General features: G+C 43.7%; 1 protein-coding gene across 1 annotated transcript in view; it reads left to right on the top strand.

Moving 5' to 3' along the window:
- The window catches only part of LOC145390594 (gametogenetin-binding protein 2), a 59,707-nt gene that overhangs the window by 12,757 nt on the left and 22,416 nt on the right, over positions 1 to 24,534 (top strand). Inside the window, exons 3-7 of the mRNA XM_080265403.1 lie at positions 1,463 to 1,606; positions 7,403 to 7,643; positions 16,003 to 16,187; positions 18,989 to 19,160; positions 24,094 to 24,246. Of these exons, the coding sequence (XP_080121529.1) occupies positions 1,463 to 1,606; positions 7,403 to 7,643; positions 16,003 to 16,187; positions 18,989 to 19,160; positions 24,094 to 24,246 (895 nt within the window). The remainder of the gene's footprint in view (positions 1 to 1,462; positions 1,607 to 7,402; positions 7,644 to 16,002; positions 16,188 to 18,988; positions 19,161 to 24,093; positions 24,247 to 24,534) is intronic.

The following is a 24,534-nucleotide window of genomic DNA, read 5'->3' as shown; positions in this document are numbered from 1 at the left end:
TTTGAATTTCATAAAATCAGACTTTACTGATCTACCAGAAGGCCCGCCGACATGTCGTAAAAATACCCCCGCTAATACCAATACACCAGTCCTGTGTGAGACAGCCCTAGCATGTATTCAGTATGGACGGTGGGTGTTAGCGCCGAAGTGGTGACATGTAGAGGTGTGCGGTACGTAGGAGGACTACTGGGCCTTGAAAGCAGGCTGTGAAGCCTATGCCCAGAGTCGGACACACACAAAAAAAAAAAAAAAAAAAAAAAAAAAAGGGATATTCATAGGCTCAAATGTACAGAAATGACAGTGATTAGGTGGATGTGTAGTTATTTGAGAGAAGCATGTAAAGTCACATGGAGAGCGACTGACAAATGAGGAAGTGAAGGGGTGTTGTGCCGTGGATGTGGATGTGATAGGAAGAGTTAGGAGAAACACACTGAGGTGGTTTGGCCACATTGAGAGGATGGAGAACGAGAGACTGATGAGGAGAGTGTATGTGAATGAGGTGGGGGGGGAGAGGGAGGCCAAGGATGAGATGGAGGGATGGAGTGGAGAAGTATTTGAGAGACAGGGGTGTGAGCTGGGAGCAGGGCAGTGAAATGGCGGGGGACAGGGCAACATGGAGGCGATTTGTTCGTGGCCACTTTTTGCGGGATTAAGGCGTTTGGCAATAGGTAGATAAATAGTTAGTAGTGCATCCTTGAATAAGAGGCTTGGGGGTGCTAGGATTATGACTGAAAAGTTAAGAGTAATGATGGGACTGGAGTGTATTGGTGTTGTAATAAGGAAGGGTAGATTGAGATGGTTTGGGTGTGTTGAGAGGATAGAGGATGACAATTGGGTGCAGAAAGTGAGAAGTGTGAACGATAGGGGTAGGGTTGTGAGAGGCATAAGACCTGGAGCGTGAACTCACGAATAAGGAACTGAATTGGGAGACTGCCAGAGATTGAGCAGCGTGGAGAGCTGCCATTAGGCAACCAAAGCCAACCCATGCAAGCATGTTGGAGCATTTGTAAATGATAGGTAAGAACAATATGTACTGTAAATCGTAAGTAGTGGACTTCTGTACTTTTATTCACAGAATATTAATTATCATGTTACACTACTGTACACATGCTATTTTGACTCTGCCAATGAGCTTGTACTTAAATGAAGGACTTATATGACTCATCCAGTTTCCAAAAAAATACCAAGCTGAAAAAATAGTCTTGAGATAGCAAGAATAAAGTAAAAAAGACATCAACATGCTATATAGTGAAAGCATTAAAGTTAGCACAGTGTAATGAAAAAAAATAAATAAATAAAAATAAAACCAGCACTGACAGCAAGAATAAGCTAATAAAGGGCATCATCATTTTTGAGTAGTTAAAGCATTAAAGTTAGCATGGAGTAGTTAAGCAACGCATTGAAACCAGCACTGACCAAACAGAGCCTTAACTCCTATACTAACCATCATTGCCCTCACCAGTGTGGAGCGATTATTCAACCAGCTGAAGGACTCGGGCCACCCAGCACTAGAACCACTTGTCATCACCAGTAATGGCATCCTGACTGTACAGCGCAAGTATGCGCTACAGCCTCGATCACTAGCAAACCTCTTCTCCAACCATGGGTAAGAGGGATTGCATGTATTGGTAGATTTTTTGCTCAGGAGTTTGTTTTTACTGGTCCTGTAGGCAAGTGTTTGTGTGTTTTAACTTGGGAGTTGGTGGTGGTGTAGCCCCAGGTTCATCTGAATGTAATCCTGTTGGACGCTGGATGAAGTTACCCTGCTTGCTCAGTCCACCGTCCACTTTTGGGGGGATAAGGAGGTAGGTGAGGTACATGCTTAACCCCTACATGCTGGGGGTTTTCTGATGTCGCACGCTCCTCCCTTGGGGGGATTTCGTGATTTTGGAAAAATTACCCTTACTTCTATCTATCTATCTATAGCCCGACGCCCTAATCCCGCAAAGGGTGGCCGCCGACAAAACGCCTCCAAGTCACTCTGTCACCCACCATTTGACTCCCCTCCCCCCAACTCACCCCCCCCCTCCCTCATATACCTCTCAACTCCATCCCTCCACCTCATCCTCGGTCTACCCCTCCCTCTCCCTCCCTCCACCTCACCCACATACACCCTCTTAGTCAGTCTTTCACTCTCCATCCTCTCCACATGTCCAAACCACCTCAGTGTATTTCTCCTAATCTTTTCAACCACATCCACATCCACCCCACAACGTTCCTTCACTTCTTCATTCGTCAACCTGTCCCTCCATGTCACTCCACATGCTCCTCTCAAGTAACTCATTTCCACTGCTCTCACTCTTGACTTGTTCCCCTCTTGCAAGGTCCACGCCTCGCTTCCATACGTCAGGGTAGGGATCACAATACCATCATGCAGAGACTTCTTAACTTCCATACTCACTTCCCTATTTCTCATCACTGCTTTCAGCATGCCTACAACCTTCCTTCCCTGCTGTACCCTTTCACGCACTTCATCCCCCAAAGTTCCATCCTTACTCATCACACTACCCAAGTACTTGAATGCACTCACATTCTCCATATCCTCACCATCCAACCTCACTGCACACTCTGTGACTTCATTCCTCTCAAACACCATAACTTTACTTTTGTTTACATTAACTTTCAGCTTCCTCCTCCTACACACTGTCCCAAATTCATTCACCAAACCTTGCAACTCCCATTCATCTTCACTCAACAATACTGTATCATCGGCAAACAGCAACACCGGAAGCTTCCAAATCTCACCCTCATTCATTAGGGCCACCCCCACATCCACTGCCCTACCTTGTACCTCCTTTACGACCCCATCCATATATATATTAAACAGCCATGGAGACATTACACACCCCTGTTTCAGTCCCACATTGAGATCAAAGAACTCACTCAGCTCACCATCCACTCGCACCGTAGCCCTAGCTCCCTCGTACATACTCTTCACAGCACTCAACAATTTCCCCTCCACTCCATATATTCTTAATACCTTCCACATACCTTTCCTATCTATTCTGTCATAAGCTTTCTCCAAGTCCATGAAGGCAGCGTACACTTTCCTTCCCTTCTCTAGATACTTCTCCACTAAACATCTTAGAACAAATATCTGATCTACACACCCTTTTCCCTTCCTAAATCCCCCTTACTTCAAACCTTAATATCTGCCAGACTATAACAGTTAAAGAAAAAAGTAAAGATACATAAGACTCACCAACTCTTCTGCTTTCAAATGAAAGTATCCCCACGTCACCAGGTGGTCCCATCAATGAGTAACAATAAATTAAAGTTCAAAGGGTGGCGGGATGATGCTTGCGGCTATACACGTCAACTGGCGTTGCTCTGCGCCCAAAATCGTGGCGGCCATACACGTCAACCAGCGTGTAGGGGTTAAGCAAGCACCAGGCAGATTTATCAGTGCCACTGCCTGAAGATGTCCCTCTCCAGCATTGTTATATATACATTTGAATCCATTTGGCTATCACCTGCACATCACAGTCATCCCCCCACCCCTCATTTACCCATTTGTCACAGCTGTAAGGTTAAGAGGCATTATTTAGATATTTTCCTGAATGTTTGTCATACACCTATACTCGTTTTTTTTTATCGAGGCGAAGATGCACTTGACAGATTGGTGATTATTGGCTGAATGCAACATTACTTCATAATCTAGCATTATTAACTGACAACAAATATCTGAGGGGGAAATTTGGGTTAGTAAGTAATTTTTGGACATGTTGCATTCAGCCAATCATCATCAACCTGTCAAGTGCATCTTCGCCTCAATAAAAAAACAGAGTATAGTCTGCATCCTCCAGTCTGGCCTGACAGTGTGTTTGTTTTCACTGTAGGCTACCCTGGTGTTTCAGTATTCCATCTTCAGTGTTCCTCAAAAATCGTCATCTTACAGTCATTCTCATGCTTGACACCTGGTGGTCAAGTTGTTAGAACACCCCATTTGGAGTGACTACCTTGCTGAGGTTTCATAATGAAGATCCCCCTCCCCCCAACCTTGGTCTGTCTGATCGAGTAGAACCATCAACTGCAGGTAAACAATTGTCTCTATAGGGTCATCTCACGTGTTCCCTGCACCTTTGATGATGTGCTTGCATCTTGGTGTGACATGTCCTGTGCAGTGGTCCATTATTTGTGTTATATTGTGTGGACCAATTCTGTTAGTGAGGTACATGTATCCATGATGCCACCCAATCCAAATCTGAGCCGAGGAGGGCTGGGTCATGTCCCCATATAATCCTGGCCAGGTGAACTCGATCATATTTTTTAGGACATCAGTGGATGCCAGGATGGATGCCATGAAAGGGATCTTGTAAAATAGTGTTGTATTGCCCTGTGCCTGAAGTGAGTCTGTTTGGGATTATCTTCATTGCTAGTGTTGGAGTGTTTGGAGGTGGACTATTGTTGCAATGGGGTTGAGAATGCTTGTGATTTGTGTGTGTGTGTGTGTGTGTGTGTGTGTGTGTGCCTAGGTGTTTTGTGTTTGTCAGTCATGCAATGTCACTCAGTGTTGAGCCACCAGAAGTTGTAAGAACAGTTGTGAAAGGTGGCAGGAAGGAAAGGGAAAAGTAAGAAGAGAGGAGGACAGACACTGGAGTATAATGATAAAGGTGAAGAAAGAAGTAGGCAGCACCACATCGTGAGTGGATGATGGCCGCCACCACCTGCCAGTTTGCCCTGTCTGTAATCATTGACACCATACCCGTTCAGTATGAAGACTTTTCCTCATTCTTTTCTTGCTGTCCACAGACTCTATTATGGAGTTTGAGAGACTTTTTGAACCAGAGTGTTTATTCAGTTTGAGAGACTTTTTGAACTAGAGTGTTTATTCAGTTTGAGAGACTTTTTGAACCAGAGTGTTTATTCAGTTTGAGAGACTTTTTGAACTAGAGTGTTTATTCAGTTTGAGAGACTTTTTGAACCAGAGTGTTTATTCAGTTTGAGAGACTTTTTGAACCAGAGTGTTTAGATCTAACAGTAGATAACCCTTACACTCCATACAGGCTCTCCTATGGTCAAGCAAAGAAAAGACATTATTGGGTTGAAGTGGTTGATAGCCAAGAACACCATTACTGTATTGAAAGCGACTTGTAATGAGGGATCAAGTAGTGTACAGGGTGGTTGATATACGAGGTGCTACCCAAAAGTTCCAGTAATTTGAACAGAGGGAGCCAACCGTTTGCAGTTTTGCCTTTTTCCACTAGGAGGAGTCAGCAGCACCCCTTGTGCATCAGTGTGGCCCTGGCTGTGTCTGTGAGCGGACGTGTTGTTGAGCTACGCTTACTTTTGTAACGTGGTGCACAGGTGCATAGGTGGTTTGGCGGCTTTGCTATGGTGCAGCAATGTCAAGTCGATGTTGATCATTTTCTTCGATATCCAAGGAATTCGTCCCACCCAGTCGGTCTGTCAGCAGAAAGTTTTATTGTGAAGTTTTGCGGCGTCTGTGGGAGAACATCCACCGCAAACGTCCAGAACAGTGGAAGAACAAGGACTGGGTCCTGCATCATGACAATGCCCCCGCCCACACATCATTTGTTGTCTGGCAGTTCCTGGCATCCACTAACACGGTAGTCATTCCCCACCCACTCAGTTCACCTGACCTTGCTGCCTGTCAATTTTTCCTGTTTCCCAAGCTGAAATTATGACTGAAAGGGCATCGATTTGACTCAATTGAGGAAATCCAGACAGAATTGCAGGAGTTGCTCAAGAGCATCACGCCTGAAGCCATCCAGGGATGCATGAACACTGGGACCGCTGTATAAATGCTCAAGGGAACTACTTCAAAGGCGACAGTGAGAACTAGGAAGTAAGGTAACTTATTTTCCTACAATATTCAAATTACTGGAACTTTTGGGTAGCACCTCGTATAACAAACACTGCTCTTCCACTTACCCAGGCAGTGTCTTGTGTTTTGTGGGGATGGCTTTGGCAGTGCTATCAGTGTCTCTCCTGTTTTAGTTGTCATTTACTGATTTCCTACTTTCAACACCACTCCCATGTATGCACAAGTGTTATTAGTGCATGTCCTGCATCACTTATTCATTTCATATTCTGTCACACCCATACCCACACCAGCAGACTGAGCCATCCCCACAACACGCAAGATACCTCCAGGTGTGTTTTTAGTGGAGTTCTGTTTATGGAGCACCCTGTATATTTTGCTCTCAGGTTAGCTGTTAGTGCAGTCAGTCGTAGGGTGGAGAGGTTTGCTATAGCATTTATTAACCTGTAAACTGCAGTGTTAGGATTTTCAGCAGTTCCCATGGTCCAGGGGGTGGGGGAGGGGTACTATCTATCTGTCTATATCCAGGTGCCATAATCCTGTAAGAGGTGGATGTTTGTCTTTGAGTTAGTGGTTTTACATGGAGGGGCACTAACTCTCCGCCGACCCACTTATTGACAGACTGTAGGGAAACTAAGTTCATCAATAACTATACCCATTTCACCTTAACTTGGCCCAGATTTTTGTCCTTATGCAGCTTATTTCATGTATCTGAGTGGCAGAATAAAGAGAATACTACAGCTCTGCATGCATTCCATAGCACTTCTTTGTAACTAGCTCTGTATTGTAGTTTGAATCTATAGTTACAACACAGCATTCAAGATGGGGAGATAACAGTTTTAGGCCAAGTTAGAGTGAAGAGAGTACATATAGTTTTTGCCCCCCTTATGTAAATGAGATTATGTTGAAATGTGTTTTTTTAAATTGATATTTTTGCAAGATTACCAGTAGTCATAAAGAAGCAAAGTCTTAGTCCCCTCCCCAAGTAAAAAAAACTGCAATTTTTATTTTTTCATCACAAAGGTTTTAGAGTGATGAGGTGAAAGAACATATTTCAAAGTATAGGCATGCCAGTCTGTAGGTCAGTATCATTCCAGGTACAGTATAGTAAAAGTGAGTATGTATGATTTGAATTTTATGAGGAGAGACTTGCAAAAAACACATCATGGATATAGAGGTGTTAAATGAGTAGGTAGAGCAGTTGAGAAAAAGAAAACCCATATGCCACAGTACAGTCTGTTTTAAGTCACTGGACACCTACTTGCATCAAAACGAAGCATCATTCAATTTTCAGTCCTACCTAAGTAATGGATGTTGCAATCACCCTCTGGATTTCAAATAATGTTAAGTCATAATTCTTAGGTTAAGCTTGTATTGAAGGGTGGAGGGAGGACATACCAGTCTATTATGCTTGTTTGTAACCAGAAGATATAGCCCTGGAGGGGATGGCAGTAAATACAGTGCCTCTATGTCATTATCTTGCACTTTCAGACTCCCCTCCGTCTAGTTCACACAGTCCTCATTCTACCTCTTCCCTCAATCTCGCTATCTCATCCTTGCCTTCCCCCTCCACCTCAGTCAGTCTGCACTCTTACAGTACTGTACTTTTTTTTTCAGTTTGGCTCTGAGTGTGATCCTAGACAATATACCGAAGTTGAAAAAGTCTGGGCGGTGTTTGCTACACTCTATGGAAGGCGTGCGGTGTAGTCGGCCGGGTGGGCGGGCATGGCGGGAAGTGTGGGACGTGATGGGTACGCAGTGCAGAGAGGCCGTCACGCTTGTTTGTGCTGACAGTCTACTTGCCACCTTAGATAACTACCTACGCAAGCACCGGTTCTGCCATGAGTGCAAGAATAAGGTGAGGGATTTGTACTTTGCCTAGGCTATTTGGTGGGATACTGATGGTGGGGAAGCAACATGGCATCCAGTGTAATGGTGAATTGCCATCAGCCTGTATGTGTGGCCAAGGACTTCAGAGTGTAAGTGTAAATGTATCTTGAACTGTTAGCCTGTTGAAAACCTGGCATGTGCTCCAGACATTAGAAGAAAAAAGAGTGGTACTATAAATTGGCAGGTTTTGCTAGGTCAATAATGTCGTTAAATTTGCAGAGGATTTCGTAGCACTAAGAGAATATAAGAAGTTATTATTGTGAGGACTTGCTGTAACAGTTTTCCATTTCTTTATGAAAGAGAGAGAGTTAAAACATAGAGTTGAATGCATAGAGTTTTGTCATCTGGGGATGTGGTGAGTGCAGGAGGAGGAACAGAAGCTAGGATCACTACTAGATTGAGAAATGGATAGAAGGCGTTTTCAGAGCTGTTGCCTCTACTAACTAAGATGAGGCTTTCCTCATGCCTAGGGTACTCCTTATGAAATGTGTGAAAAGTGTTAAGATAAATAGCAGTAAAGTGGCCTGGAAGAGAAGGTTATTTAGGTGCTCTTGAATGCACAGAAATGAGAACACTAAGACATGAATGACAACTGAGAATAGTGTGCCACAAGAGAGAGTTGGGATGTATGTTGGGGAGGTTTTGGTAGGCTGAGGTGGTTTGGATATGTTGGGAGGAGGGGGGACAATGGGGAGGAGAAGTGGCTGAAGAGGGCCGCAGGCATGAATGTGAAGAGAAGAATGTCCAAAGGTAACCAGGTAAAGATGTGGAGCAAGATTCTGTATCAAGAAATCCAGGATAGGTGACTGAGCAGGGAAGTGGCTCAGAGTTGTTACATGTGGAGAGCTGCTACCAAGTGAAAAGACTAAAGCATATTATACCCAGTTTTCTCTATCTTTTCCTAAAATTGTCATCTCTCCCTTGTGAATACTGAGTTGTAACAATAGATTAACACTAGAATTTGGTGCTGCACATAAAGAAGTGCTTTGAAAAGGATGTAGAGCCATGGTATTGTCTTATTATGCTACTGAGGTACATGAAATAAGCCGCAAAAGCAAGAAAATCTGGAAAAAGTTCATGTGAGAGGAATGATAAAATGTCTTCTTCATTATTGCTGTTTGCTACTGCCCGAAGAACCTGTCAGTGGAGGGGAAAAAAAAAAATAGTGTACCCGACTCCTTTACTGCAGCGGTGTCTAGTTTACCTGTTCTTGCAGTCTCCTGATGGCACTTCCTCTGTGACCAGCATCATATTCTAGTCTATGGTTACTCTGTTGTTACATTCAAGAGTGAGATGGCAGTTGTTAGCCAAGTTTAAAAAGAGTATAGTGAGAAGGTCCAGTATTCAGGCATTTTACGTACAGTAAAATATAAGTTTTATGGATATGCAATTTTTCTAAAATAATGATTCTTAGAAAAGGATGCAGAATATATGAACATTAGTTAAACTTGTAGATAAACCAGTTGAATCTGGCAGTGTTACCTGCAGAGTTTGGCTGCTATTCTTGCTTACATCAGCAGCACTGCTGGGTGCATAAAACTTTCCAGAGGTCACTTTGGGTCATTGCACTAAGTCCAGTAAGTTCATATGAAATACCCTGTACTGTGGTGTTAGACTACTTTCAGAGACAGGCCTTTCCTCTATTATTTCCGTACATACTAATTTGGATCAATATATCTACCAATGCTCCTCCCAAAACACGACCACTGGATTCACTGTCATTATTTACATCAAGGATGTGAGTGACTTGAACAATTGATGTGAAATTGGAGTCAGCTGAGTATTGGCCAGTGTAATGCTTGTGACTCATATATAACAAAGCGGCAGTGTCCACATGCACAAGTTCATCATTCATGTCAACAATGCGACGTGCTCTGTAGTACAGTATGGTCTCGCAATATGACTTTGCTACTTGGTACATTGCTAGAACGAGCATTCAGAGTTATACCTTTTTCTGGAATAACGTTTTAAAATTTGCTGCAATTTCACTAGAACAATATTTTCAACAACTGCCTCTAAGAATCTCTTGCAGACATGGTGATGTGTACAAGCCAACATTCAGGTGTCAGAGCCAAGATGGCTTGCCATTGTTTACATGCACAGAACCCCCATCTTGGGTCTGTGCAGGTGGCGACCTTCGTGCCAATGCTTTGAGTCTCGCTCGCTCACTTCTTCACATGTCCCACGCCATTGATTGTCTCCCTTGTGCTCTCTGAGTTGCCTAACCTTCTTGCATGTGTAAGACCCCTGCAGCACTATTGCTAACACCAAGTGACAGTGCACATACACTACAGATAGTGCAGCGTGTGATAGTAAGTGGAGAAAGAACTGAGTGTGTGAAATAAGTGAAACTCTGAACTTGGATATCATGTGGTGCAACCTCCAGTGGAAAGCAGGGTGCTACTGATGCTGTTGAGAGCAAGGCCTAGCCTTTCCCTTGGTATGAAATTAGACATTATTAAGTGCCATAAGGAGGGGCAGTGACCAAGCAAGATTGCTGATGCCCTAAAGCTGGCCCAGTCTGTGGTCTTGATGGAGCAAGGGAGCCTATCGTGGAAGAGATGGAGTGTTTCCTGGCTCTGAGCAAAGCAGCCTCTGCATTACTCCTTCATCTTCACCAAGGCTTTCGATCTGTGGAAGGACTTTAAGGGAAGGGAAGATGTGGAGGCCAAGGAGAAGTTCAAGGCCAGTACAGGTTGGTTTGAGCATCAGTGCTTGTGCAGGTCTTAAAACACATGACCAGTCATGGCGAGGCTGCAAGGGCAGACCACATGGCTACTGAGGCCTTCCCTGTGCAGCTCAGGGCTGTTTCAGAGGAGGGGGGATACCCTCTTAAACAAGTCCTGAATTTTGACAAAATTGGCCTGTTTTGGAAGCAAATTTCAAGGAAGAGCTACATTAACGGGGAGGAACAACATGTGTCGGGGTTCGAGGTTGCAGAGGACTCTCACCCTCTTCCAAGGTGCCTGTGCAGAGGGGGACGTCAAGCTTAAGCTGCTGCTTGTGTATCGATAGGAGAACCCGAGTGCAAGCAGGGTTCCTAAAGAAGAACCTTGGGGTCACTATATTTGGAGAAGCAACCCCAGGACCTCACTGACCTCTGCACTCTGCAGGTCGTATGTGGCAGTGTATGTCTCCCTGCCTGCAAAGCTATGCCAGCAGAAACAACCTTGCTAACTGCCTGCTCCTGTTAGTGAACAACTCCCCAAGCCACTCTGAGCACATGGGGACAGGGTTGATAACATCAAAGTGGTGCATCTGCCCCCCCAACATGACATCACAGTTGCAGCCTATGAACCAGGGCATCATCATGACCTTCAAGGCTAAATACCATCACTGCACCATGGAACAGAAGTTGAAAGCAAGTGACTGGGGCAAGTGATGCAGTGCGGTGCTTTTGGAGGAAATTTAACATCAAGCACACCATCGACAATATTAAGATGGTGTGGAAGGAGGTTAAACTAAGCACACAATGTCGTGTGGTGCAGGGTATGGCTGGAGTGTGTGTACTCCTTCACAGGGTTTCCAGCTGTTGAAAACATCTGTCAAGATGTCATCGACCTCTCACACAACACTGGCTTTTGAGAGGTAGAAGAGAATGTGCAAGACATCCTGGACAACCACACTGAGCAGCTTTCAACAGAGGACCTCATTGAGCTCAGGAAATGAGTTCCAGAGGTACAGGAAGGTGGCGAGGATGGCAGCGAGGACAGACGCCTTTGTGTTCTGGACATACACACTTTGAAGGAGTTCCATGCTGTAATGTACAAGGGCATTGCGTTCATCCAGGACAAGAACCCAAACACAGTAAAGAGTGACACATCAGTGTATGGCATTGAACAACACCTGAAGGTGTGCAGCTAAGATAAAGGCTGAATGCCAGGCCACCATCACCTCCTCCTTCTGCCCTGCCAGGAGCACTAAGGAAGAGCCAAGGCAATCAACGAGTGTTGTGCAAATGCAACATCCTGCATCACCTGCCTCTGTCATGTCTGTCTTGTCTTCATTGCCACCTGACACGCCTTTATGCCACACAATCATGCTCTTCCTCATCCTCACCACTCCGATTTCCCTCAGTCTCACCACATCACTCTCCCTCGGTCTCAACGCATCACTCTCCCCTTCTCTCATCACCATCTTCTGAGGACCTGGAGTGATTTTCCGGCCCCCCCAGCTGTCTCCCAGACTCAGGAGAAACCCTGGGAGACAGCTCGGACAGGCCTAGAACAAACTTAGGCAGGTGGTAGAGTTGTTGTTGTTGTTGCTGCTGCTTTTTTGTTGAGGGGGGGGTGCATTTTAGGTTTTGTAGTCAAAGTCACTCTCCCAGACCCCATTGAACCTGTTATATTGACCTTGTTATGCGTTAGGTTTTCACTGGACACAACCCTATCGCTTAACAAGACTGGACTGTATTTGATGATAATAGTTCAGTACTGCAAGTATTTGTTGTTAATGTCAGATCAGTATTACTGACTAACTTTACTCTATGTAAAATATAAAAAATTAAATGGATGATGATCTTGAATTTTGAAAAATGATCAACTGTTATTGTGTCATGTGCCATATTGATATAACCTCTTGATCATATAATATAGTTTATTATATACTTTCATCTTGTGCAAAGGCTGCAGTGCGTGTAGATGGTGAACTAAGTGAATTTTTCTCTTTGAAGGTTGGGTTGAAACAGGGATGTGTCACGTCTCCATGGTTGTTCAATCTGTACATGGATGGGGTAATAAAAGAGGTATAAGGTAGGATAGTGGATGTTGGAGTGGCCCTGGTGAGAGAGGATAGTGTTTGGAAACTCCCTGTACTGTTGTTTGCAGATGATACTGTGTTGTTGAGTGAAGACGAAGGGGAGCTGCAAGGCTTGGTGGATGAGTTTGGGAGAGTGTGTAAGAAATGAAATCTAAAGGTGAATGTAGGGAAGAGTAAAGTGATGGTCTTTGGGAGGGGTGAAGTCAGTGAATGTACAGCGAGGTTGGATGGTGAGGAATTGGAAAATGTAAGTACATTTAAGTACTTGGGTAGTGTGATGAGTAAGGATGGAGGTTTGGAGGGTGAAGTGCTTGAAAGGGTACAGCAGGGAAGAAAGGTTGCTGATTCCTTGAAAGCAGTGATAAGAAACAGGGAAGTGAACATGGAAGTGAAAAAGTTACTACATGACAGTCTTGTGATACCAACTCTAACGTACGGAAGTGAAGCTTGGACATTGTTGGAAGGACACAAGTCAAGAGTGAGAGCAGTGGAAATGAGTTATTTAAGAGGAGCCTGTGGAGTCACATGGAGAGACAGGCTGACAAATGAGGATATAAAGGAGCGTTGTGGTGTGGATGTGGATGTGATAGGAAGCGTTATGAGGAACACACTGAGGTGGTTTGGCCATGTGGAGAGGATGGAGGGTTAAAGACTGACGAAGAGAGTGTATGTGAGTGAGGTGGAGGGGGGAAGAGGGAGGGGGAGGCTGAGGATGAGATGGAGGGATGGGGTGGAGAGGTATATGAGAGAGGGGAGTGTGAGTTGGGAGCAGGGCAGTGAAATGGCTGGGGACAGGGTGACGTGGAGGCGATTTATTTGTGGCCACCCCGAACAGGATTGAGGCGTCTGGCAATAGATAGATAGATCTTGTTCAATAATGCTACCAAACATTACCAAACCACCCCAGAGTGAATAATAATGGAAAAATGCAGTTTTCTTATTTTTTTTCATCCAGCTTTCCAGCAAGACGTGCTTCAGTGTGAATTTGTGCATTTACCAGTTACAGTACAGCAAGAGGCTAACCATAGTTGGCCAGTTGTCAAGTGCAAGGCAGCTCCAGTAACAGTGTCTGACTTAGACTGTGAAGAAATTAGGATAGCTTTGTCAGTTTTAGACAGTGAGGATATGTCAAGGATAGTACAGTATTTTTGATTAACTGAAAATTGATGTAATGAAAAGGCTATGATAGCAAACCATGTCTTGGCATTGGTATTTTACGGTGTCTGTATAGATACTTGGTAAGTTTGTAATTTCATGTATCTGATGGACATTATGAAAAGAATATGTGTGGAAAGTTATCCTTGTGAGGTGGAGTTAAGATTCCAGGGGCCTGAATGGTGAGTGAATGAGTGTATGGCCAGTTTCATTGGGCATGCTGTTGATTAGTTCTCAGTTTATTGTTCTGTTTTCATTCTTTGCTTGTTTTGTAGACCTTGCCGTAGCCTATCTTTGTGTGTGAAAGGAGGTCTGGATGATGATGATGATGATTGCATGGCCCATCTGACTGAGTGGGCTGTTGATGATTTTCATACTTGTTTTCGTTTTCGTTTTTGAAGGCTCCAACATGCTTGCATGCGTCGGCCTTGGTCATCTAATGGCGGCTCTCCATGCTGCATGATCTATTGCAGCCTCCCTATTCAGTCCCTTAACCCTGAAGTCACACTTAATGACCTCATCTCACGTCTTTCTCGGTCTACCCCTCACAACCCCACCTCCAATATTAACACTTCTCACCTTCTGCACCCAGTAATCATCCTCCATCCTCTCCACATGCCCAAACCATCTCAATCTACCTCTCCTCATCACAACACCAATACACTCCAGTCCCATCCTACCTCTCAACTCTTCCATCGTAAACTTAGCCCTCCCAGGCCTTGCACGCAGGGACGCACTGCACATCCAGCTAATCATTGTCATTTCTGTCCGTCTGAGCCTGCGAATATCCTTCTCCTTTATTGCCCAGGTCTCACTACCATACAGCATTACACTTCTGACACATGCTGCATACAAAGACCCCTTAGCACGTAAGGAGAGTCCTCTCAATGTCAGGAGAGGCAACAGCTCCCTGAACTTCTTCGAACCACTTCTCACCCTAGCCACAGAGCTAGCTCCAGCCCCACCTCCAGCACACAACATGTCTCCCAAATAACAAAACTCTTAAACACACTCAAGAGACTCACCAGCAAGTTCAATCCTTTCACGCCTGACAATCTCCACCTGCTCTCCGCGACACACCGCACGCATAAAATCAGCATTATCTCACAGTCTGCCTCTGATACCACTACAACTCTTGTGCACCCATTTATCACAAACACTAAACAAGATGGAATTACTTCCACGCCCTTGTGGCAAACTGCACATGGCCACTCTCCTTCGTCTTTAACAGTACCACCACCAACCCTAGGTATCATCACTTCTGTTTTATCTGCATTTATCTTTAAGCCCTCTTGCCCCATACCACCTCTCCACTTCCTAAATCTTTCTTCCGCCTCCTTTTCGTTATCTGCAATCAACACCAAATCATCAGCATACAACATCTCCCATGGGAGTCTGTTTCTGAAGTCACGTAAGAGGGCTTCCGGTACCATGATAAACAACATGGGACTCAAGACTGACCCCTGATGCACACCAACTTTCACAGAAAACTCATCACTCAAATCTCCATTCACTCTTACGTGGGTGCGAGCACCCACATACATGGCCATAACCACCCTAACCAGCCACTCCTCCAAGCCAAGTGTTCTCATTGCCCACTTCACCACCTCTCAAGGGACTTTGTCAAAGGCCTTTTCCAAATCTACAAAAACAAAATACAGATCCCTTTTCTTCCCAATATATTTTTCCTGAAGCTGTCAAACAATGAATATGGCATCAGTGGTCCCCCTACCTGACATAAACCCAAACTGCATCTCATCAGTATTCACTCTTTCTCTAATCTTACCTTCTAGAACCCTCTCCATTACCTTCATTATCTGGTCTAAGAGCTTTATACCTCTATAATTTCCTCTTTCCGGGGCATCACCTTTCCCTTTATACACATTTACAATTACACTCTTCAACCAATCATCTTGGACAACACACTCATATTTAATCATATTTATCAGGTCAGTGACTAACCTCACCCCTATATCTCCTGAGACCTTCAACATTTTGGCAGTCAACCATGACACACCTGCTGCCTTCCCCACCTGCAGCCTGCCTATTGCCTCATTCACAGAAGCAGCGTCAATCAAAAGTCAAGGGCCAAACACTGGATCTGCTAGCACCAAATCTTCCCTGTCCCAGTCAAACTCCTCATTCAACAACCAGTTATAATGCTCTCTCCATGCATCTTTAATATCCCCACTGTTCACCACTACCCTTCCTTCATCATTCTTCACACACTGCTCACCTATAATATCCCGATTATCCCTCTTCATCAGATTTGCCACCTTAAATGTCATATTTTTCCTTTCCCCATAATTTAGGTTATCAAGTAAAAGTCCATCCTCCCATGTCTAGGTGGGAAAAAAAGCTCAGGATGATGATGATGATGCAGCGTGTTTGGCATTTAACTTTTCCATTTACAGGTCCACCGAGCATTTGACATCCTAGTAGGTCAAGTGAGTATAGACCCTAGCAAAGAGAAAGGTTATGTGGCAACCCTGTATGCGGGTATCCGGCGGTGTGAGGCCAAACGACACATCCATGTACCACCCGACACTGACTACATCACCCACATCATCACACGTGCCGAGCCAGAGCTTCAGGGCAGGTACGGTTTACTCTTTGTCTGGGGATAAATAAAACTGGGTGGATTTTCTCTTGTGTCTTTGGTGTTGCTGAGAGTTGAGGCTGTGTAGGAGAGTTACCTAGTGGATTTTCTTGTTTTCTTTGATGTTGCAAGGAGTAGGGCTTGTATAGGAGAGTTACAGTGCTGTCTTCATTATATGGATAGGTAAAGTAATGGTTTTTGAAGGTGACGTACTGTGTGATGTGTCAGCGAGTGGAGAGACTTGGTGGTGGAAGAGTTCAGGTATGTTGTGCAGTGCTTGGAGGGAAAGGTAAATGTATATAGGAAGTGGAGAGTAGAGTGGCTTAAGGAAGAGAAGTGGCCAGTGTTTCCAAGCTTTTGAAATGAAGCAGAGAACTGATCATGGAGATTGTAAGGAGATTCTCTAAGGGTGGGTGTGAGACAATGGTATGATATAAAAACATAAAGTAAGGTAAGGAGTGAGAGCGGTGGAAGTAGAACTCTTCAGAAGAATGTGTGGATTGCGTAGATTGGTTAGGGTAAGTACCATTGAGAGTCGTGAAAGAAATTAAGTGATGATGTCTGTTGATCAAAGGGCAGTAGATTATGTTTTTAGATGGTATGATCAACGAGCATGTGTGTGAATGGTATGGTCATGTGGAAAGGGTGAATATGAAGTAAGTGGTTATGTATCTGTAAGTCTGAAGGTGGGAGGAGGCATAGGAAGGCAAGAAGTAGATGGCTGGATATGGTTAATGAATATGTGAGAAACTCAAACTATGGAACTTGAGTATGGAAAGTAAATCTAAGAAACAATGCAGATGATGATACAAGTACTGAAAAAAAAAAAAAAGAATGGATTGTACTCTTGAGGAGCCAGCATTTGGAAGGATTGATGTGTGAATGGCAATGTGACCTATTTTAATGGGTATTTTTAATCTTCTGTATTTATTTGTTTTCTTTTGTTTTGGTGGATCCTCCCTGCACCTTTTTCATAATTGTTATTGTCCCCCCTTCCATTTGCATTATTTTTCTGCCTCTCTTATTATATCTTCCTCTTCTGTCTTCATCATTGCTGTTTCCTTTTCCAAAATAATTGGCATTTTTCTTTTCATGTCATCATCATCATAAGCTTCATCTCTCTGCCCCCATTCGACAGGGATGTGTTCCATAAAAAGTGGTTGAATAACGAATTGGTCAAATAATGAACCGATTTTTCCCATCAGATTGTTAAGAAATAGGGGGTTGGGTTCCTGACCACCTCCGTCACTCAAAAAATATTCAATAAAGATGGAAACAATACTGGTATATATGAGTAAAAGTGACACAGGGATTTAAGGTGTTTTCTTATAGACCTACATGCTCAGTGAAAAGTAATTTATTACTTCATACATCTCAGGTGATTGACATTTGATTTTCGATCAAATAAATATTGGAGAACAAACAAAATATACCTACTTAGCGATATTAAAGAAAGCTGCCAGAACACCCTCAATAGCGTGTTTATTTCTGATCCCGCCAACAGGACATGATATCACCATACCAAACAAACTCAAATGCATTCAGTTTAAAATCATAAATAGCAGTGGAAGCCCAGCTGGAAGGGCTGAAACTTAACTGGGGAGATTCGCCCGCAGGACCCGCCAGTGATTATAACGTACCTAACCTAGTGCAAACTAAGATGAACATCCGTAAAACTGGTGCCAAAACAGTATCGTGTGTTAAGTGTTTGTTAATCATTGGCGCAGTCGTCACCAGGGTTGCCATTTGGTATTTTTCATTACCAAGTGTGGGCCAATTTGGTAGTGAAAAATATGTTTGGTAATGAATCGGCATGATCCATTACCAAATGGATTTTTCACATGTATGAAGATACAGAGGATGGAGATGGTGGATTGTCTGCACTCTTTGATTAATCTGCTAGGCTACATATTGCAAAAATAATCAGCATGCAGCTAAGCATATGGAGAGTGATTATTTCCATTTGTATATATAATTAGTGAAGAATAAATACTTGCTTTTAGAATTTAGTAATGAAAAGTTAAATTTGGTAATGAAAATTGAAAGTTTTGGTAATGTGGCCGAGTTCAGATCTGGCAACCATGATCGACATCCGACCATGCGATGATGAAACACTCACTCAGGTTGGTGAGCACGAGACTGAGCTTGACGGGGGTAATAGTGTGGGTCTTGGGTAGAACCATGGTGGTGCTGTAACATTCCACAAGACCAAAAAGAAATGCAGATGGATGAATAGGCAACCAATCAGCAGGGCAGAACGCAGGAGACAGGCAGCTCAGCTGGTTTGTCTGGCGGTGCATGGTTTGAATTGTCGAAATAGCGGGAATAACCATGTTGAAGGGTATAAATTTATAAGAGTCGAAACAATGAAATGTCAAATAACAATCGGTTGAAAAACGGGTGTTTGATGTACCAGTATTCTACAGAGAGAGAAGCCTGCTTGTGCTAGATGAGGATAAGCGTCTTTAGCACATCCACACACGCATGGAGGAGGAGGAGGAGGTGTGAGACATAATTTTCTTTTATATACTGTATATCATCTCTCTCTTTTCTTATCCTCTCATGTCCATTTTTATTTGTGTTCATGCACAGGCCTACTTTGCATGTTTCTTTTCCACACTCACTTCATCAATGACTAATTCATGTCTCTTTTGCTTTCCCTCATCATCTTTTTTAATCATCATCCTGCTGCCTCACTCTCAACTTATCATCCTCATTCCCACTCTCCACCATCATAATCATCTCACCCTGTCCAGTCATCCTCCTCCCTCTTCCACAACCTACATACCAATTTCCTCCAGAAGGGAGAGACATGCGAAGACGCTAGAGATAGCACAAGAAGAGGTACTGACCTGCCTGGGTTTGTTCCTGTACGAGCGGCTGCAGCGTATCCACACCCGCATGAAGGAGGAGGAACAGACGTGGGACATTCTATTCCATGTGGCACTAGATGCACTCTCTAGCAGTTTTCAGGTGGGTGTGGTGTGCTGTAGTTATTTTACCTCAACTTGGCCCAGGTTTTTGTCCTTTTGCAGTTTATGCCATGTAGCTCAACTGCGGTGTTCCACAGGGCTCTGTCCTGTCACCAACTCTCTTCCTTTTATTCATCAGTGACCTTCTAAGCCATACATCTAACCCTATCCACTCGTACAGTGATGATTCAACCCTTCACCTTTCCATTCAGTTCCCACAACACCCATCTCAGCAGTTACTTCAACAAACAAGGGATGAGTGTATGGCACACCTAATGTCTAACTTGGCTTGTATCTCTGACTGGGTAAAAATAATCTTGTGATTCGTAATGCATCAAAAACTCAGTTCTTACACCTATCAACCTGACAGAATCATCCAGAGGAGTACCCACTAATGTTTAACAACATCCAGCTCAATCCTGCATCATCCTTGAATATGCTTGGGGTTTCATTCACTTGGGACGTATCTTGGAAAGATCATATTACATCTCTTGTAAAATCTGCTTCCAAGAGATTAGGTGTGCTAAGCCGACTCTGTACCTTCTTTACCCCTGCACAGTTGTTGACTTTATACACAGGTTTTATTTGCCCCTGTGTAGAGTTCAGCTCTTGTGTGGGGAGGCTCCCCACATACAGCTCTTCTCAATAGGGTGGAGTCAAAGTCTTTTTGTGTCATTAACTCCCCCTGGGGGTAGGGTTTTTTTTTCAAGACTACTCCCCCAGTATCCCTGCTTATCGTAAAAGGCGACTAAAAGGGTTGGTGGAGGGTTAGTGCCCCTCCCCGGAAAACAACTAACTAAAAAAAACAAACAAGAAGCCTCGGACAAGGACTGACCTAACGATGATGACCCAGGACCGGACAAAGGACTTGGTAATGGCTACATGGAATGTAAGAGGAGCGAATGATGAGGTGAAAGAGAGAGAGATTGTCCAGGTGCTTGAGGGTGCGAAAGTGGATGTATGTGGAATAACTGAAACAAAATGGAGAGGAGAAAGTGTGAGAGAATGGGAGTATGGATGGGGTATATGTGCAGGAGTAGGAAAGAATGAGAGGGCAAAGGAAGGAGTATGTATAGTTGTGAGTAAAAGATGGAAGAAGAGCATAAAACAGTATGGATCAGTTGGGTCAAGGATTGTGTGGGTAAAGTTGAAAGTTGGAATACAAATGTGGGTGATTGTGTGTGTGTATGCGCCAACGCAAGATCATGCTAGCAGAGTGAGAGAAGAGTTCTGGACAAATATGGAAGTGTGCATGGAAACGTTTGGAAGGAATGAGAGAGAGTGCTTTTGATCGGTGATATGAATGGTAAAGTAGGGAATGTGAAGGTGGACGGAATAGTTGGTGAGTGGGGTGTGCCTGCTGAGATAGATGAGAATGGCAGCAGTGCATTAGTGGACATTTGTGCTGGGAGGGGGTTGGTGATAGCCAATACCCTCTTCAGGCATAAAATGATCCACAGGTATACATGGTGAGTGATGAGAAGGGTGGGTGGTGAACTGATTGAAAGAAAGGCAATAATTGATCGTATGTGTGTGGATGAAAGGATGCAAAGATGTGTAATGGATGCAAGAGTGTATAGAGGTTGGGGGAGTGGACTTTCTGACCACTACTTGCTGGTGGCCAGAATTAGGATCCAAGTAAGATGGAGGAATAGAAGAAGAGAAAAAGAGAGGAAGGAGTAGTTGCAAGGAGAGTGGAAAGGTTACAAGAGGATGAGAAAAAGGCAGAGTATAAGAGAGAAGTGGAGGAATGATCAGGTAAATATGAATTGGAGCAGATGGGGGACGTGGAAGGTGTGTGCAGGATATTTAAAGAAGAAATATGTGCAGCATGTGATATGGTGTGTGGGAGGAAGAGAAGACGGAGGGGGGTGCAAGGAACAGCGTGGTGGACTGAAGAGGTGAGACAGGCTGTGGCACAAAAGAAGAAAGCATGGATGAGAAATAGGGGCGTGGAAGAAGTTGAGAGACGGAAGAGAGAGTTATATGCAGAAAGAAAGAGAGAGGTGAAAAGATTAGTAAGAGAGAGTAAGAAGAGAGTGGATGAGGAATTTGGAAGGAATTTGAGTGTAAAGTGGAGGGAAGGTAAAGAAATGTTCTGGAAAAAGGTGAAGAGAGTAAGACAGGGTGGAAGTGAGGTTAGCAGGGGAGTGAAAGATAAAAATGGTAGATTACTAGTGGAGAAGGGAGAAAAAGTGAGCAGATGGAGAGAAAACTTTAAGGAATTGTTGAACATAGAGGATGGAAGTAATGCGAGTATAAGTGACTGGGGAATGGCTGGGAGAAGGAGGGAGGTGAGAAGGCAGGAAGAAATCAGTAGGATAGAAGTTGTGGAAGTAATGAAAAAAGTTAAATTGGGGAAAGCCCTAGGAATTGATGGAGTGTGTAGTGAAATGCTGAAGCATGGGGGAGAGATAGTAGTAGAATGGATGTGGAAGATGTGCAGATTGGCCTGGGAGGAAGGTAGAGTCCCGGAGGATTGGAAGTCGGGTATAATTATTCCCATGTGCAAAGGAAAAGGGGAAAAAGAAGTGTGTGGTAATCAAAGGGGCATTTGTCTTCTTAGTATAATAGGAAAAGTGTATGGTAGGATACATATTGACAGAGTTAGAGAAATAACAGAGGAATTAGTTGGAGAAGAACAGGGAGGCTTTAGGAAGAGAAGAGGTTGTGTAGATCAGATATTCATTCTTAGATCTTTAGTGGAAAAGTTTCTAGAGAAGGGAAAGAAGTTGTATGCGGCGTTCATGGATTTGGAGAAAGCATACGACAGGGTGGATAGACAAGGATTGTGGAAAGTATTAAGAATATATGGAGTAGATGGGAAGTTGTTGAATGCTTTGAAGAGTATGTATGATGGTGCTAAGGCTGCAATGCGTGTGGATGGTGAACTAAGTGAATTTTTCTCTTTGAAAGTTGGATTGAAACAGGGATGTGCTATGTCTCCATGGTTGTTCAGTCTGTACATGGATGGGGTAATAAAAGAGATACAAGGTAGGGTAGTGGATTTTGGAGTGGCCCTGGTGAGAGAGGATAGTGTTTGGAAACTCCTTCTGCTGTTGTTTGCAGATGATACTGTGTTGTTGAGTGAAGACGAAGGGGAGCTGCAAGGTTTGGTGGATGAGTTTGGGAGAGTGTAAGAATCGGAATCTAAAGGTGAATGTAGGGAAGAGTAAAGTGATGGTCTTTGAGAGAGGTGAAGTCAGTGAATGTACAGCGAGGTTGGATGGTGAGGAATTGGAAAATGTGAGTATGTTTAAGTACTTGGGTAGTGTGATGAGTAAGGATGGAGGTTTGGAGGGTGAAGTACTTGAAAGGGTGCAGCAGGGAAGAAAGGTTGCTAGTTCTTTTGAAAGCAGTGATAAGAAACAGGGAAGTGAGCTTGGAAGTGAAAAAGTTACTACATGACAGTATTGTGATACCAACTCTAACGTATGGAAGTGAAGCTTGGACGTTGTTGGAAGGACACAAGTCAAGAGTGAGAGCAGTGGAAATGAGTTATTTAAGAGGAGCCTGTGGAGTCACATGGAGAGACAGGCTGACGAATGAGGATATAAAGGAGCGTTGTGGTGTGGATGTGGATTTGATAGGAAGCGTTATGAGGAACACACTGAGGTGGTTTGGCCATGTGGAGAGGATGGAAGGTGAGAGACTGACGAAGAGAGTGTATGTGAGTTAGGTGGAGGGGGGAAGAGGGAGGGAGAGGCCGAGGATGAGCTGGAGGGATGGGGTGGAGAGGTATATGAGAGAGGGGGGTGTGAGTTGGGAGCAGGGCAGTGAAATGGCGGGGGACAGGGCAACTTGGAGGCAATTTGTTTGTGGCCACCCCGAACGGGATTGAGGCGTCTGGCAATAGATAGATAGATAGATAGAACTCTCTCCTCTTACTGCCTCCCTTCAACCCCTGTCTCTTCGCCACACTGTTGCCTCTTTATCTCTTTTTTGTCTCTACTTCAATGGTCACTGCTCCTCTGAACTGTCTACTTTCATCCCTCCACCTCTACGACGGGCACATAGTACCCATCTAGCAACAAACTCTCATCCCTTTTCTGTCCAGCTCTCTAATGCATGAGTTAACCATTACTCCCAGTCCATCATTTATGCAACATGTCAGGTCTGTAACTGTCTCCCTCTGTCTGTATTTCCTACTTCCTATGATCTCCAGTCTTTCAAACGCAGTGTGTCCAGGCATCTTGAAATGAACGGATCTTGAATTTAGCCCTCTTTTGTATTGTTTTTGTTTTTTTCTTGGAAGGAACAGTTTGTGGGCTTCTGGCCTTTGGTTCCTTTTTCCTAGCATTAAAGAAAAAAAAAAAAAGCTCGGTGGCAAAATGATAATGTGGCTCTGCATCCTTTCTACAGCACATCTTGATGACCTGCATCATATTCAAGTGGTAATTGCATGTTACAACTCAGAATTCAGAATGGAGAGATGGCAATTTTGGGCCAGGTTAGAGTAAAACAGTCCACAGACAAATGTAAGATGTATGCAGCCAAAAGCTGTTCAAGTGAAGCTAAGCAAAACAGGTTCTTGCTCATAACAGAGATTTTACAAATACTCATTTTTGGGTTCAAAGCAATTTCATGATGACTTGGTTACTAAAACATAGTTCAGATTTCAAAACAACTCCATAAAGAATCAGATGCAAGAACAAAAACAAGCTTATTTCAGATTTCAAAGCAACTTTATAATGAATTGGATACAAAACAGGACGTATATCAGACTTCAGAGCAACTTTATAATGAATCAGATAAAGAGTCTTACTTAAGATTTCAAAATACCTTTATAATGAGTCACAAGTAAATTTAAGTAAAGGGGAGGTGCTTCATCAGGAACTTTTTGATGAAGCAATTTTAAGTGAAGGGAACTTCAAACAAGGACTGACCATATCCACTTTGAGATTAGTAGTTTTAATTTTTGTGTGTTGTTCCAGCTTTACGTTGAAGATAAACAGGGTTACTCCAAGTTTGAAATGCTATGCGAGGAGTTGCAGAGACAGGAGTTGAGGGAAAAAGCCAAGAAAGAGAAGAAAAAGAAGAAGAAGAAGAACAAGAAGAATGAGGAAGGGAAGGAGAACTCTTGTTTGGTAAGGATCAAGTCCTGTATTTCAGTTTTTGGGTGAAGTGATTGGGAAAATTTTAGTTACAATAATAGTCAGTGGTGTAAGGATACCGCATGCAGAATATATTCCCAATGTCCCAACCACTATTTGGGAGTTAGATGCCTGTGTGTTGTTGTTGCGGTTGAACATGAACCTAGTGGACGGTGGTCTGCAGTGGCCCTTCTCCTGCAGTCTACAATCTTACTTTTCAGGGCCAAGATTGGAGATGAGGAATGTTTATGAATATGATCAGCTGTGGTTATAGCGGGGGTT

This window comes from Coenobita brevimanus, chromosome 15 (genome assembly GCF_032717465.1).
Source record: "Coenobita brevimanus isolate Jiangsu-jjx chromosome 15, ASM3271746v2, whole genome shotgun sequence".
NCBI lineage: Eukaryota > Metazoa > Arthropoda > Malacostraca > Decapoda > Coenobitidae > Coenobita > Coenobita brevimanus.
This window is presented reverse-complemented; position numbering and strand designations above follow the sequence as displayed.